Here is an 18,196-nt window from a genome sequence, read left to right as displayed (position 1 = left end):
CTAGTTGTAAAAAACATCATCCTCAGAGAGCGAGCTGCTGTCCACGTGGCGGACGGCGGCCTCTGCAGCCACCGTGCTCCCGTCCTCAAAGGGATGTTCTCTGTCCTGCTGTGCTGTGGATGTCTGAGGAATGGAGTTGACCTGCAGTGGAGGGAGCAGGTTCACAGTACTGCTGTTGTTGCTGTACGCTTGAGCGTGGATGCTGTACAGGTGCTGGGGGACGCCCACACTTCCGCCATCAATCAGGAACTGGGACAGGAAGTGGGTCTGCGGCGCTGTGGAGGAGAAGCGACATCAGGCTATGCGTTTGCTGGTTCAAAACAATGAAAATTGATTTGAACTTCACAATCACAAACAGCTGCAGTTGTTCCCAGATTGGATTGTTTTTTTTTACAAGGTCTGGACTCCACGCTATTATAGAAATACTGAGGATGCACAGAGGAACTTGGATTGGATTGAAAAAAAAGAAACTTGTCACAGCTGCAAACCAGCTGCAGCACAACATGTCACTGTTATTTCAGATAAAACACAACTACATATTCAATGTCAAAGCAATTTGAATCTAAAAACTGCCTCTGAATGTATGAGGGCATGCAATCAAGGGGCTGTCATACACTGAGCTTTCCTCAATCTGCAAAGCACAAGACATATTTAACGGTCGGAATATTTCATGTACAATTTTTGCTGATAAAAAAAATTTTAATCTCACAACGCCATGTGGTGTCGCACCCAAATGGAAGGCAAAATTAAAATGGCATGACTGTAAACAAGCTATGATGGTTGTGGCTTTGTGTTTAATATCGTAGATAACAGTGATGGGAGAACATTGCCTGTTTAAAAAATGAATAATTAGCTATTTAGCTTTATTGGACACTTTCGCTTTAAACCTTAACCTTTAAAACATCAAAAAATGCAGAAAATCTTATTTATATTTCTTCTTTATTTTGAATGAGATTTACCTTATAAATGGTGATAGAAACAGTCTGAGATACACACTGTCTGTGGCCACAACTGTGTAGGCAAATGATCCGGGGCAGATTAACTTCATGCAGAGCTCAGCATGGGATAAAAGACCACCAACTGTCCCATTACTTTTCTCGGGAAATGGTCGGCACATTTCTTTTCCTTTGAAAAATAAAACACCGAGTACGTACAAGAGTAGAAATATACAGTTTGACACAAGAGACTAACTGTTCCATTTTTCCATTGAAGCTCTTTATAAATGATAGGCTATTGATTTGACGTATTATTGTGCTGTCATGGTGGACAATTAATTTTGTACTCACACATAATTAGCAAATTAACACAATCTGCCATTTTTGTTATCTTTATTCATTGCATTTTTGGCAGTTGCAGCTTGTTATCTACAATGTCTACTCTACCTGATTTCTGCAAATGTCTGCAAGTCGTTTGTATGCATATGCACACATTCTATGTGAAAAGCGATGCCCAGAGGGTGCAGGATAAAGTGAGCAGAGGACGAATGAATCGACTGGTTTATTTGTATGTTTTTATCTTTTAAAAAAATGGAAGTAATTATATTGAAAAGGAAACTTTTCCCTGGTTTGGTGAATGAAAAAAAAAAAAAAAAACTACTTCGAGAAACAGTGGTTCTCCGTGTCATTAATGTTCATTATTTATGGGAACACGATGCTCCGAAAGATGATGCAGCATTTGGATCAGAGCGGGAAAACCAAACTAACTAATGTATCAAATTTACATTTTGGTCCACACAGAATGCAAAACAGCACATTTAATTCATGCTCAACAGTGCAACCATAACGTCTGAAAAGCACTGTAATTGCTCCTTGGATTCATTTGTACTCTAACACACAGAAACTAGTTTAAAGAGAAGTGTTCAGTGCTTCTTTTTTTTTAAGCAGTATGTAGAACAAATACAGAGTAATAGAACCAGACGAACCTTGGAAGCTGGTGGATGGCTGCTCATAGGCGTCATGCATTGACCACACATTCATGGCGGCCTCTGCAAGAGCAAACTGCTCTGCAACACCTGAAGAAAACCAAAAAAAACCCCCCAAAAAATCAAAAGACAAACCAATGCCATGTTGCTTCTCTCAGAAGCTGATCCCCTGGTGCTTTGCACCAAGTCCTTCCATAATACAAGTAATAGAAAAATCGAATAAGTGCACTTCATTTGAGTCGCTGTCACAAGATGACCTGGGGGCTTATTGATTTCCAGGGAGGCTCTCTCTGTGTCAGCCAATCAAACAAAAGCAGAGTCAGATGGATCAGATCGCCACTTCGTCCCCGCTGACCGCATCTTGTTTTTTCCTGAATTAAGCTCATCAGTGCGTCTCACCTGCAGCGAAGCGAGCTTCCTTGATCTCGTCTGTCATTTGGGAGTAGAACTGTTCATCCTCCTGCAGCTCGGCCCCCCTTCCCCCCCAGGCTCCGCTCCATCTGCCTGCACCTCCTCCGGCCTCACCGCATCCACCCCAGCCTTTCCACTCAATCAGGTGAGCAACTCGCCCCTGGGCCATCGCTGTCGGCTTGGTGATATGCTCCTTTATCGTCGCCACCAGACCTAAGTAATAGGAGGAAGAGGAGGAGAAGGGATAAATCTTGATAAAGTGGATTAGATGAGGAGCGACCGGGCTAAAAGGATGAGCTGGGTAGCAGTGGGACAAGGGACACAATATGAGGAGAAAGTAAAGTGAAGAAATGGAAGTGTCATCAGTCGGGTGGATGGAAAGGATAAGTAGAGACCACGATGAAATATTACGACAGATAGATTTATGTGCACAATTCTAACCTGAAAATAAGCTTTTCCCTCTGAATTTGAATAAACTGAAGGATGAAGAGAGGCATTCTTAATTTTTGTTAAGGACATGAAAGGAAATAGTTTATATTACATTGAATGAATATTGTGTTGTTGTTTTTTTAATGCACTCAAAAGGATTTTGGACAGAACTCATTCCTAACAGACGCTCTGATTTCACCCGTTTGAGGCTCTTGCAATGATAAATATAATATAATCATGAAAATTTTTTTATTAAATGACAATTGCAAAGAAAATACCAACTGTTATTTTTTGTGTGAGTAGCAGCTGTTTCAATTTTCTTCTTTTTTTTTGTAGAATTAGCAGAAAATAAACAACATTGAGACTGAACTGAACAGCCGATTGTAATAGGATGCTGCAGGGAAATCTATCCATCAAACATTTAGAGATAACATAAGTTTTTGTAGGAGTAGTAATAGTTTGTTCAGTCAACCAAATACAAAATGCAACAACCGGGAAAAAAGAAAAAAAACAAACAAGACTGAAGGGTTTAGGCTGAAGTTAAACTTATAAATTACAATATAAGTTATCATGCTTTGTTTGACTGATTTAGCCGAGTTGAGATCTAATTGGTTTGGTATGTGGTCCTTGAACCTTGATGGAATAAACCCTTTACACACATCAAAGAAATGGTTTGGTTTCATACACAACTCTTATTGCGTGTTTCATCACACTAAACAGTGACCTCTGGTGGTTGTATGAACTATGACAGTGAGATGTTAGAGGAGGGAGGAGAGATAAATCGAGAAAAGCAATAAAAGTCAACAGCTATGATTTTTTTAGTTTCAGGGTTTAAACCCCTCCTAATAATGAAATAGGACTGTAACAAAGGACGTTTTACTTCAATGATCCTCTCTCTTTACTTATTCACCGATCACTTTTAAGCACAGCTGGCAATGAGCAAAGAGCAGACATTGAGAAGAAGATGTTGCGGGGCTGAAACAATGAATATCAGTAGATGGTTGAAAATCATATTTACTGGCCCTGTCTGTGAAGACAGTGGAGTCATCAGGGAACCATTTACAGAACTGGAAGCCTCGGAGACTTTCAACATGTACAGCCGTGTTCACACTGCAGGCAATTTCAACACAATTCTGATTTTTCATAGTTTTCTGCTCACAAGCGACCCGTATCCGATCTGTTTAGTCACATTGGGACATTGTAATTACAATTTGTGTGCATCAAACCCAGGCCTCAATCATATCTAAACCAGATATCTAATATTTTCAATGTGACTGTGTCACTGCCAAAACATTAAAAGCTGTGCTCTCTTTTTTTTTCAATCTCGTTCTTCTTTCCCTCGTTATTTTGTCTAGATTTTGTCGGGTCCTATTGCACAACCACTTGGAAATGGATATACACATGCTGACCAGTGTAGCATCCATATTTACTGCCGTGAACAGTGTACGCGACGTGATGTCATGCCTTCCTTGGCGCGCTGGTCACTTTGGGGTCGGAAAACATTCACACTGCGGTCTGATGGAGGTTGCATTAAAAATGTAGTGTGAATGATCATGCAAAGGTATTGGATGAATTGAGCATCAAGACCTGCAGCGTGAATGGAGCTTTTTAAGCATCATACAAATGATTGAAAGTTGTTATTCTTAACTGAATAAATATGTTGCTTTATCTAACTTGGTGTCATAAGATGCTAAAGTCAATCCCTGCTGAGTCAGGATACACAATGGACAGGTCACAGGTCCGTCACGAGATGAACATAGAGCGAAACACTTACATCTTAGAGACAATTTCACATTTACCAGCTGAGTCAGGTTTTAGACTGAGAGAAACAAAAATATCAGAAAAACAAAACAAAACTGCACATGCAACAAGGAGAACATGCTCCACACTGAAAGCCCAGGCCAGTCTGATGTAACGTCTATTCTTTGGATACTATCCCAGAAACTTCACAGAGGAAAAAGGTTTTGACACCATGTAGGAAACATGGCAAACTCCGACTGTAACAAGGTTTTCTGCTGGCAAGACAAACACATTAAAATGATAGCGTGTGTCATTTTTCAAGTCTGTCAGACACAATTGTCAGTTTGCCCCATTAACAGAATTACAGATGTTTTTTTTACAGGCCTTAACAGAAGTGCATGCTTTAAAAGTATTTCCTGAAAGAAGAAGTATTAATACATGATGGGTAGAAAAAGTATGCAGCACCAGACTGGAATAGGCAATGTTCTCGCCTCGAGGTGCTCGCCACTATCCCTCAAATAAAACCTAATAGATTTCCAATTCCTTGCTGATGCTGTCACGTTAATGTAAGTCTGAATTTATAACTCACAGTTGTACCGGTTACATTTATAGTTTTGCACTGCAGGTTATTTGTTCAAATTTCTCTTACTTATCTACATTCAAATATGAAAATCTATATTTATTTTTTCAACAGTGAATTCGTATTTTATCTGGCATGTATTTCTTCTTTGCAAATGATTCCATGATTTGATGTGACAAGAGAGATGGCATGACGGAAAAAGCTCAAAACGATTTTACCACAACGACATTATCATGTCATTGACTGCGTCTGAGGGGACGGTGTAATCACATGACTGCTGAGTAGTCCACGAATTGCTGTGCTTCTCTATCGCCGAGTCCATGCGTTATTCATCACATCAAATCTCTGGGTAAAACTACAAAAAGGCCATCATTTGATGTCATTACAGGAGACAAGGGCAGAAAAATGTCGAGGAAGTGAAATGAAAAGCAAAGCCTGGTGGTGGAGCAGAAGAGAAAAGCTCAAATGAATGTAAAGAGACAAAAAAAAAAAGAAAGACTGAAAAGGTAAAGGTCATACAAAAGACATCATACAAAGAGAAAGGGTTGACATAAGAATTAATGGAGAGGTACATGAAAATGTCAAGACCAAGGGGAGGAAGGATGAGTTTAAAAAGCTTAGCGAAAAATCAATCATGATCGAAAGAAATGGAAACGTGTTCGACGTGGAAGAAAACATCTCGATTATCTTGTTTGTATTTGAGCTTTGCAACAAAAGTGTATTTGTGTGCACTAAGCAGGAAAATCCCATTTGTTCATGAAGTGGGGGTTTTTTGTGCTGGTTGTCCACACTGCACTGGGAGAAAAGGATGAAATCACGAAAGGGTGACATGACTACATGCAGAATAGTAATTAATTTGGAGGACGCAGAGTGCAGCAACGAGCCAGCCCCTGCAATGTGTCGGCATTCTGTCGTAGCACAGCAGGAAGAGATGAATCAAGCATTAAAATCTCCACAAATATATACATCTATATATACATACACATAGACACAGTGCACAGCTACACTGAAAGCATCCACGCTGTCATGCTGTGACTTAATAAATGCTTATTTAACAGGAAGTGACTTCATACTAAGTTAGGGAGATCAAGCACACCTGAGGCAACTGGAAAGCAGCATTAGTCTCTGCTCCCTGCTGGATGATTTAAAATCCCATGACAACAATACAAAAAAATTGCTTCAAGGAGAGAAAGAGGTCATTCTAGTGTGTCTAGTGTTTACATTTGGTGACATAATCTTGTCATTTCTAAGGTTGTATGTTATAACATAAAGCAAAAACACACTAAAATTTGAAAAATCACTTCACGAATTAAGAATGTGAACTTTCTGATAATCCCATACAGGAAATACGTTACATGAGATAAGAAGTGGACTGGCAACAAAATGCTGGCTTTATTACACCTTTATGTATTTGAGATGATTAGACTCGACTTTAACAGAGAAAAATGATTCAGGCTTGTTAAGCTTTGTTTAGAGGGCCCGTGAAATTATGACCTCTCTGCCCCAAATGTGAGTTTATATTCAGACTTCTTGTCACATTCACTATTATTGCCTTGAATTCATTAATACGTACAAATCTGTGTGCAACCTAAAACAGCTGCAAAAAGCTTAAACCTGAATTAGCTCCAAACACTTGGTCACCGTTCTATTTTTGTCTCTCTCCATCTCTGTTCTTGTTCCGATTATTTTTCTTTTCAGTAGCGTCTTTTTCAACATTTGTTCCCGTACTGTGCCGTCATCATATTGCCGATAAGAGATGAGTTGACAAAAAAATGCTGATATGCACATCTGAGTCACCTTCAGTTATTATTGTGCGCCGAGTGCAGAGAGCATGGCAGGAAGCAGTGAGTCTCAGTGAATTCACAGAACTGAAATCAGATGTATGTACCTAACGTTATTTAAACTCTAAGTTGCTTACCCTATTTCACCTGTCTTAAATCTTAACCGTGTTTTTGGGAGTAAAGCTGATGCAATTTAAACCTGTTGAAAATAGCTTAGGGGCCAAAAACAACCCCAAAAAAATCTAAAATAATTATGCTTAAAACCACGACAATGACCTGCATACTCTAATTATATGATGTATTATGTGCAATACTGTTGATATTTTTTTTTCTTTGAAGAAATTGTATTAGATGCTTTGTTTTGTCAATAATAATGATACTTCTATGGCAAAAAAAAAAAAAAAAAAGCATCACTAAATTGAACTGAACAAGAGTGACACAGTGCTACATCGGTTAGTGCTGTTGCCCCACAGCAACAATGTTCCTGTCAGAATCTGCTTGCCAAAAGGGGATTTTCCATGTGGGTTGTTCATAGCGTCCCTGAGCCTGCGGCAGTTATCTTTGGGTCCATTTAATTCCTCCAACAATCCAGAGACGTCCACATTTGGCTGATTGGTGATGTTATACTTGCTGTAATGTGTGGAGGCGGTTATCTGTCTGTCTGTGCAGTGATTTTGCAACATGTCCAAGGCCAGTTTCAACTTGGGACTGCCTGAACATGGAACTGCTCCGACTTTTGGACATATAGAAATTGAACTCAGACAAGCCTTTTCAAAACTGCTCCACTATGAAACGTCCCTATTACAGGGATCAACAGTGATGAAATGAAGCCAACATATCACACTAAATTGCTCACCCCAGAAGTCTGCAGCACCCAGCTGGAAGAGAGATTTTTTTTTTCCATACCTTGGGCGGTTTGAGAAAAAAGTTTTTGGTATAAAAAGAACTTCAGCAATTGGGCATGTTGTTGAATATTTCAGGTGTGTTTATTGTGTTGCTATGGTAAATATGACTCACAAGCTTATTAAAGCAGCCACAGTCAGTCATGAGTAAGGCACACTATATAAATAGACATATATATCACATTAAGTGAAGCATGAGCCTCTGCTACATGTTGGGGGCTGTTCTACACAGAAGAAGAAAGGTTATGAAACCTGGAGCTTTGTTATTCGCCAGCCAACATGGGAGTCACTTTTGAAAAGCATAACATTTACTCGTACTCAAGGGGGTGAAATTGGTAAGTGCTGTAATCTGACATTTGGCAGCCGACATGCGTTCATTTCAATCAGCGGTAGACCAAACTAATAAAAACTGGAGCCAAAGCCAATCAAAGCTTCAGTGGTGACTGTGGTGGAAAGAATAAATGAGGACTGGAGCAGTGTGTGATTATGAAGGCTTGGTGAATGCAGAAGTCTCAGTGAGTATGTTTTAGTGTTTATAGCCATCATTAAAGCACTAAAATGAAGCCTTGTCGCAGCCCTGCAAGCCTCTTCTCCAGCACAGCAGTGCTCTGATTTACAAGTGCATCTCTGACGTGAGAATGCGAAAATCTTCGCCATGTCTGAGTCTGGAATTTTGCAATTCAATGTCGTCTATCTGCCCGAAGATCTGAAGAGAGAGCTGACATTCATTTTCCACCTTTGTGGTTCCAAACAGTATTCCAACGAGTGGATTCAAGCTCACGAGTGTCTTGAGAACTGCTCATGCAAAGGTTGTAAAGACTGCTTATTCAAATATTTCACTCTGCACTGCATTATCTGCAGCACCAGAACAACCTACCAGAACAAAGCTGGAGGTGGATTGGGGAAAAAAAAAAAGAAAAAAAACATCCGTAGTAACTTCTGTACAGGAAATACTGGACCAGCTCTCAATTTAAAGGGTCTCATCCACTTAGCCTGGACAGTACTAACCACAGGATAACTAAAGAGAGTGGTCAAACTGTTGAAGAGGCACAACTAGTTACTACTACTATCCTCCAGTGGTCCGACCCTGCTGCCTCTGGCTCAGCGATGGACTGAGTAATCCACAAACCAACAACTCAACCAGTTCGTCCAACGACTGATCTGGGCTGTTGAGGTTAGACGGGACTGGATTTAGCTGCAACATTTTTAATAAAAGCATTTAGGAAGGTCAAGTGCTCCTGAGTACACACACACACACACACACACACACACACACACACACACACACACACACACACACACACACACACACACACACACACACACACACACACACACACACACACCCACACACACACACACACACACACACACACACACACACACGGACCAACAAGGATTTTTCTTTATAGTGGCATGTTATAACACAGAAAGTGAAGCCAGATATTTAGTGTTGGATGTTGGACCTTAAACACCCAGCCACGTACTTTAGCTGGTAAAGCTCTGTTTCTTTTATGTTGTGTGTTTTAGAGACAGTGGCACAGAGGCAGAGCTGGAGGTGGCAGAGCTCATGCGTGGAAGAGAGATGATAACTCAGTAGAGGAAAGGATGCTGAGGATGGAGCTGCTATTCATGAGGAGAAGAGGAAGGTCAGTGAGCAAGGACATGTATGTGACTGGTGTGAGAAAAGAAGATACATGAGACAGAGGGCAATGCATAATGGAAAGGAGGGAAATTCGAATTTCCAAAGAAGATGCATACATTTTGTTAAACCAGCTAATTCTCCACATTTGGGAAAAGTTAATGAAATAAATGAAACATACAGCTGTACTGGCAGAAATTCTCATTTACGTTTGCCCGGCTTGACATGAGAAAGTCAGAGCTACAGCCGGGACTTTACAGTGGAATCTGCATAAAGACGACAAAGCTGCTCCAAGTGAATTTGTCTAATCATGTTTTACATCATTTACATTACGATTAAAAAAATAAATGCACCATTAAAGCTGGATTCAAAGCTGAGAAAGAGTCTATCAGGAGAATTTTCACACAGGGTTTTCTCATGTTTCCTCCCACAGTCTGAGTACATATGTCTTAGATGAATTGGCGTCTGTGAATTAACCAGCTGCGATTGGCTCCAGTGACCACATACATCATAGAAGTATGGAAGGAACTTCAAATGTACTGAATGGTACTTGTATGATATATCTTCTCAATTGAACTAAAATATCTCTTATAGTAATTTGCTATGGTTATAGATTCTGTTGAGATGCGAGTTCAAACATAACAAAAAATGTTAAAATGACAATGAGGCAGATTTCGAGGAGAAATGTTTCCACGCCAATTACCTGGTTTTGCTTCTTGACCTTGGAAATGCCGACAATATTGCTGAGGATTTTCATTTCATAAACGTGAAATTTGTCTCAGCTTTAAAAGGACAAAATGAATCAGATTAACTTCTCTACATACATAATAACATCTGATCGGAGAGAAAATTAGGTGTATTTAATCACTTTCTCGTCACCGGATACGTGCTGTTAACAGCTAAAGCATATTGCTTCTTGTTGTTTACATGATCAATACTTCAATTTGATAACTTTATATCTCCGATATTAATCAGATTTAAACTTTGCGTGTCTGTAATTTTAATTGAGGTTGTCTTCCTCATCAAGCAGTCAATGCAGGTTTAATTTGCAGGTTAAATAGAACTAAATACATCCATAATGATCGAGGTTATAAAAACTTTTAATGAGGATATTTTAAGATGTGCATGACTCTCCACCAAACTTGCAAACTTTGTCTACTCTAATCCCAAGAAAACCCATTTGATTTTAATGAGCACCAGTCTCACTTCTGAATCCCCCGGAGGGAACTGCATGTTGAGACGGTTAAAACAACAGGTTGTCCGTCCCTGGTGTGTTCTGCTTCATCTGGAGTCCAGTCCAGCTGACACTAGGTGAAGGTCTGTGCACAATCTGCACAGGTTGCCAGTTCATCATTGGGCAAACACATGCATGTTTTAGGACTGCAGGAGGAAATCAGAGTAAAACGCTTGAGAACACCAACACACATGCACATGAAGAGACATGCTAACTCCACATGCAAAGGTACTGAAGCCTGTGATCTTCACGATATGAGTAGAAAGAACTAACCACAGTAATGGTGAAATCACCTCCACTTGACAAAGCCATCACTCATCATTCAGGCAGCGATCTCCGACACTATTCTGACCGTGATTATATGCACTGCATAATATTTGAGTTAGCACAACACCATGTGGTTTAAGCACTCAGGCGTCAGCTTCCAGTCAGCACAAGTTGGACCACGAACTTAAGTGACGTCGGATGAGATCGGAGAGAATGTTAATGGGCTCTTTCGTTGGTTTGAATGTGTCACTTCAGCAGGTGTCATGCTCTCCGCTGCCTGCCTTGTTTTTATCGAACGCACCCAGACAGTTTTCATGGCCGACATAATTATGCTGTCAGATTAATAGGGGGAGCTTTCACTTGGAAAAGTTCAGCAAGGCATAACACATTAAGAGAGATAATGAACCTCCCACAGTGAAGGGGCAAGCGGTGGAGATGAGGCAGAAAGATAAAAAATTGGGACAAATAAGATGGCGTGAGGAGGGTGGACTCTTTGGTGGAAGAGAAAATCCAACTAAAGAATAAACCTCTGTGTGTCAGTGTTACTGGGTGTGTGTGGACATTCTGAGTGTGTGTGTGTGTGTGTGTGTGTGTGTGTGTGTGTGAGTGAGAAAAAGGGAAAAAGGCATTTTTAACCTCCCATACTAATATGATTTTCAAGGTCCCCCCCCCCCCACCTCCTGTTTCAAATAACTGAATAATCATGAAACACACCGTGAACTAAGGACAACATGAACTGTGTGATTGTATGTGTGTCTCACCCATCAAAGACGAGGTGGCCAGCTCGCCGATGTCATAGCGGCTGGTTTTATCTGCCACGCTGCCATTGGAGGGATTCTGGCCGTCCTGCAGAGCATGATGCACAATGAGACAGATCCTTATCACTCACGTTACACAGAATGTGGCATTTCCAGCCAGGACTGAGTGGACAGAAGCCTTTTAGCTCTAATCGTCATGTATTAATGGCATTTCCTTCGGGCATCGAATGGGTTTCGTCTGAACTAAATTGCCAGAGTCACAAGGATTCTGGAGAAAAACAACAGCACACACTGTCGAGGAAAACACAAAGACGCGCAGATTATCTTTTAGTAATCTCCGCCTATGCGTGAAGATTCAACCCCCACATTTCCCACCTTCCCAAGGAAAATGTTGGTAATGACAATAACAGCACAGACGTCTTTCAGCGTCGCTGCAGACAAAAGAAGATATTTTAAGATCGTCTGGTCTTTACACCCAAATAGCTGCAGTCAATAGGGAACGGGAAGGTACTTTTCGTATAGATTTTCTTTGGGTTTAGTATTCTTCAATAGAAAATAGAAACTTTCCGTGTTTTATGGTATAAGGTTCAAACTCTACTCATTCAAATATGAGGGTCACTTGTCTCGACATTATCAATAATATAAGACAAGGTGTGAAGATTCTTCTGATACACATGCTATCGAATGCTAAGACCTTTATAAAATGAAAATAAGACAGTGAACGCCACCACAAGGGAAAGTATTCTGTCCAAAAGGATATAGTTTTTTAAATGTGTGAACATGTATCAGCAGTGGTGTGCATGTTATTGAAAATGTATTCAGTCACTCAATGTTTCTTTAAAAAGCAGTAGAATTACTATAGTGACTGAAAATGACTAGTTAGTGTGTTTGTTAGTTCCAGTTGCATTTATACAAGCAGCAAACAAGAACATTATTACAAAAAAAACAAAACTACAAACTACAAAAACTATCCAGCAACCGAAAAAGGAATCAGCTGAAGCCTGTGGCTTATTTTGCCGATCCTGTACCATCACAGGATCACAACAAAAGATCAATCATCACATATAAAGCTAAATCCCGGTTTAAGTTAGAAATCACTTTTCAAATAATAACTAAATATCAAATTAACAATTCACAGCATAACCTTTAATTATTTTACATCTTTTTGAAATCACACAGAGAATGACCCCTTTTCAGCTCATCATTAAGTCCATTCTATTACCTCACTTCCAAAACTGACACACATCTATATTTAACATGTGTTCTTACTTTATAGGTTTGAAACATTAACACCCCTCCTAATTTATAAATTGTCTTTCTTTGAACAAATAATTAAATAATGCTATTATTCATCGCTCTTAACATCATTTCTAACGTGTTTAAACTCATAATATGCAGGCTTTTTAATGTGGATGATCGTATGAAAAGTTGATTAGTGGAATCTCAGTATTCAGCTCCATTTATGATCTTAATCGCTCTTTTCTGTAATTTAACTATTGGATCCAGGTTACTTTTTTATGTATTTCACCATATTTCCACACAATATGTCATATAAAGCGGCACAAGTGAACAGTACCATAAATGTAGACATTTATGGTACTGTTCAGTCTCTTGTTTTGTAAAGAATAGAAATAGGCGAGGACAATTTCTGTTTTGCGTGTTCTATGTGAGGCTTCCAACAAAGTCATTTATTATTATTCATAAAAATGTAGTTTCATAAACCCTTTCAATTTAAACATCATTTAAATACAGTTTTACTTCAGCATCTTCCCTTTGTCCACCAAACAACATGCATTTTGTTTTACTTGCATTTAATGATAACTTATTTAAATCAAGCCATGTATTTAACTTGTACAATTCTATTTCTATTATTTTCAACAATTCCTTAAGGTCCCCTCCCCTTCTGAACAAAATATTAGTGTCATCAGCAAACAGTGCAAATTATAATTATTAAAACATAAATTGTAAATATTAAAGTACTTTTATTGTCCTTATTATTCACAATGTGTCGGAAATGTGCAGGCATCACGGTGTTGTTGTGATACATTAACTTAGCTGTCAGCACTGGGTGGCTCAACCATGACACAAATCTCGACGAGCCAATTAGCTTTGAATGCATGTTTATAGGGCTGACAGGCACCCGAGTGGCACTCTAATATAACACATGAAACAAGCACAAAGTTTGAGAAAATATGCTATTTGTGCTTCTGTTTTGTCAAAGAGCTGCCTCTATCTTGCATGTCAAGGACGTAGTAGTAAGTAGGATAGTATAGTTTGCTATAAATGTGTATATTTTTGGGGAAAAAATTGGTGAATGTTCAAAGCTGCCAGTTTATTTATAGATCACTCAAACACATCTCACCTCACTCACATGACGGAGTGATTGAGGAGCTTGTTGGTGCACTGAAGAGATATTAACTATAAAAAGAAGAAGACTGCCCAGGGCTAATGAACACATCCAACGTGAATAATTATCTGTAATAAAAAATAATGTTAGCAATTTTTTTTCATTTAAATAATTGTAGAGAGAGCTATTAGATATTTAATCAAATATTGAGTTTAATGTCCTCCTATTAGCAGAGCAGCAACCATGTAAAGTGTAGTAATGTATATAGAAATATATTGAATATATTATGTTGTTTTAATTTTTTGTTTTCCTTTTTTACTTCCATAAAATCACACCAGGTTCAAATAGACTTTTGAGTGCTTCTGTTTCAGTAAAACCTGGAGGAAACCTGCTACATGTGGTTCCCAGCCGAGGTGAGGGAGGCTCGTTTCTAAAAGTCCGACATGAAGCCAAAACAAGCCAGGTGACATCTTACCTTGACAGAGGAGGACTGACCCTCTTCGGTCTGCTGCAGAGTCGGTACAGAAAGGTGGAGATCTGTGGGGAATCGCACACAAACACTGGTGTCAGGTTTACTGTTTATGCTTGTCAATATGTTTTTTTTTGTGTGTGTGTGTGCGTGTGTGTGTGTGTGTGTGTGTGTGCAGGACTCTCCAGCGAACTGTCTGTTACAACCAGGGGTCAAGTGAGGCAAGATAATGAATGAGAGGCAGAGCTTTGAATCCTTTTAGGCCATTTAACCACAGCCTCCCTACACATTTATCTTTGCCCACCGGCTGCCTGTTTGCTTTTTAATTGACGGTGATAAGCTTCGTATGAATGACAAGAGGAAATGAAGTGCAGGTCAGTGCTGACGGAGAATTCACATCGCGAGAAAAAGGTCAGTTAGACACACGCACACTTCTGCAAACACACACGCAGGGTTTCCCCAGGGAGGTGTTGTCAAGACAATTGGCCGTCGCTATGGTAACTCTTCAGCAACAGGAGGTGAGCGATGCCCCTCCATAGTAGATAAATGCTCGGCTGGACAGGGGCGGGGTTTGATCCCTGGCCTCATCAGGTGTTATTAGCAGGTCAAGAAACACAGCCATGGCCCCCAAAACCAATCCAGCGTCCTTGTGGGGTTACATCCCACCCTGATTCACACACTCAACCACACACACACACACGCACACACACACACACACACACACACCTGCTGTTCTTGAATATGTTTGTCTGGAGTCTCACAGCTGCCTTCTCTCTTTCTTCCCAGCTTGAAAGCACTGCACTCAATAACCTCCACCCTGTTAAAAGAGACCAATTTCTGAACAGCACCCGACCGTCTCACTAAATATCTTCAGACAGTACCACACACACACACACACGAGATGAAAACACGCAAACTGCACTATGATGTTAAACGCCTCGTAGCGACAAAACAACGAGCTGCTCATCATTTGAGGTTACCACAGAAAGCAGGTGCAGCTCAAATCAGGTTTTTCATCCCACTTTTTCTTTTTTGAAACAGCTTCACGTGTTCCATCTTTAAAAAAAAAAAAAGAACAAGCACAAAGCTGATGCTCTCTTTATTCTCGAGTCATGAAATTCAATCGAAATACAGTGAGCGAGAGAAATCATGACAGAGAAAATTGGAACCAAGTCACATTTTCAAGTCATGACAAGTTGAAGATGAGCATCAGATGAAGTTGTTACATCCAAAAGCCACTGTTGTCCTCCCCTGAGCCACACAATCCTCATCATAAACCCGCAGCTCCACCGAGCCTCGTTTCTAATGCAATTGTCAGAGATTCACTCAAGCAGGGCTGTAAGGCATTAAATCAACTTTCCAGCATGTTTGAACAATTTATTTATTGTTCAATGATGCATTCAACACACACACACACAAACTGTAATAATAAAAACAAATCATCTAAATGGTTTCATTGTCTTTCATTGCTTCAACCAAAGGGTTAGAATTTTTTTTAAACATTTATTGCTATTTTCAGTTTTCACACACACAGAGCTATCCGTAAAAGGCATGATGCAACTTTTCGAAACTGTTGCGCCAATTGGACGTTTCAATTGGACGTTTGTCAGGTGCTGTCACCTCATGGTGCAGGTTGAGCCGACCCTTCAGCACATCTCACGCGCACACGCACGCGCGCGCGCACACACACACACACACACACACACACACACACACACACACACACACAGGGAATGGGTGGACTCCGGTACTGACCTTTGTGACCTTTGCTGAGGCAGGCTCCCATGGTATCAGGATGGCCGGGCGGTTATCTGTTCACCATGGTGGACACTGAAGGTGAGGAGGATGAGAGGGGGAGAAAAACAGAGGCAGCAGGAGTAGTGGAGGTATCAGTGAGCTGAGGAGGAGAGAGGAGGGACAAACTGAGGGAGAAGAGGTGGAAGTGAGAGCGAATGCCAGATGAGCTGCAGGCTGATGCACTGGCTGACTTGTCTGTGCAGAAGGGAGGAGAGGTGAGGGAGCGACACAAAGTGTGAGGAGGAGGAGGGGGTCAGAGACAGACAGACACAGAGAGAGAGAGAGAGAGAGAGAGAGAGAGAGAGAGAGATGGGGAGAAATCATGAATGCCTGTTTGCTGACGATTTTGACTCCCCTCCCCTCCATGTTGTCTCTTCTCCTCCCACCCTTTTACGTCTGCTGTATAAATTAGACTGTATGAATTACGGCTATTTAACTGGATGTTGGAGACTTTTGCACCACCTTATTCAATATGCATGAAAAAGACTGAGCGCTTTCTATTTCGGGGACAATTTCCAGTGCCTCAGTATATACAATATACTGTTAATTCTCAAAACAAAAAGGAGACACACTTTAATGCCTCACGTTAACCAACACGAAAAGCCCTGTAACATCACTGTCTGATCAATTAAACCCATTTAGACTCTTGCATACAGGAAACATACTGCCCTTCAATATGTGCTGAACACAACAGTTTGTCTTTCTGCTATCAAAAGCATTTTGTATTTCTGCTCATGTTTGAAATTGATGCAAGTTTTCATTACAATATTTCCAAACTTCATAGATGCACAAGCATATTTCCAGGCATAAACAAAAATGTAGACAGCACTGGACAAACAGACCTGTGACCCCCCCTCCGACTCCCAGTTGGATAAAGAGATGAATGGATGGATAGACAAATGAAACCTGAACTTAACTATGAGAATTTGAGCTTTTTGTTTGAGAGAGCAGGATCCAACTTCATGTATTTTTATTCATTTGTATTTGAGCAAATCTGACTATTTGTGACATTTGAAAATACACATTTCAAAAATACTTTCAAATGACATAAGACACTGAAGCACGAGCCCCGAAATCTCCACCCAGCTCATAAAATATATATATATTTTTTTTAAACACTTATAAGATATCACTCATTTGGAAAGTATGAAAAGTCATTATGTGTCAGCAGATGAAAGTTCAGAGCCTGAAACGTCTGAGTGTTCAAATCTCGTTGCGAGACTCAATGACAAGCCCCCAACTGAAGGTCTGGAAATACCACAAGGTGATGCAGAATACTGAACAAAAGAAAAAAATCCAAATCCTTTCAGCTTCCACTGTCTGGTATGTAAATAAGAGAAACTGTGAGGATGAGCTGTTGTCAAAACAGAGTAAAGGCAATGCAGGGAGCTCATATGACAGTGATGGTGGAGCTCCATCCTGCATCCTGCTACTGCACTGAAGTACAAACATGAATCATGACAAGAAGAAAAAAACAAAAGGAGATTGTAAACTGGAGCAAGAAATGGAAACAGTGATGGCAGAAGAGAATGAATAGGGTTTTTGGGGGTTAATGTTTTTTGGGTGTCCACATGCTCTTCACAAGAAATGAAAGAAACCTGTGATCCAGATAACCACTGAAAAGGTAGTTCCAAAATACGTGCTTTCAATAAATAAAGTCTTATCTCCTGTTATCGATTCAAGGTTGCTTGTCATTTTTATTACTGTAAAAATAATAATCTTAAATAACTGTTGGAAAGAATAGATTTTTTTTTTGTAATACAAAAGTAACTATTCTTGCATGGGTAAGTTACACAGATATATTTGTGTATGTTAAGGCCAGTTATTTGCATGTTTCATCTTCACGTCTTTTTGTTTTCAACATGACCCCTGTCTTTCTCAACTGTTCTCGTTAGTGTAAACGGGGCTTTGCTGACAT

General features: G+C 40.1%; 1 protein-coding gene across 1 annotated transcript; it reads right to left on the bottom strand.

The window, feature by feature from the left end:
* Positions 1-16,267, bottom strand: fam131c (family with sequence similarity 131 member C; the record flags this gene model as incomplete). The annotated part of the gene is made up of 6 exons (XM_080497178.1): positions 1-275; positions 1,922-2,011; positions 2,321-2,545; positions 11,669-11,753; positions 14,488-14,549; positions 16,237-16,267. 6 exons carry the CDS (start codon positions 16,265-16,267, stop codon positions 1-3), a joined length of 768 nt encoding a protein of 255 aa, XP_080353304.1.
* Between the last annotated feature and the right edge of the window lie 1,929 nt (positions 16,268-18,196).

The sequence above is a fragment of the Blennius ocellaris genome, assembly GCF_963422515.1.
Source record: "Blennius ocellaris genome assembly, chromosome: 5".
Classification (NCBI taxonomy): Eukaryota; Metazoa; Chordata; class Actinopteri; order Blenniiformes; family Blenniidae; genus Blennius; species Blennius ocellaris.
This window is presented reverse-complemented; position numbering and strand designations above follow the sequence as displayed.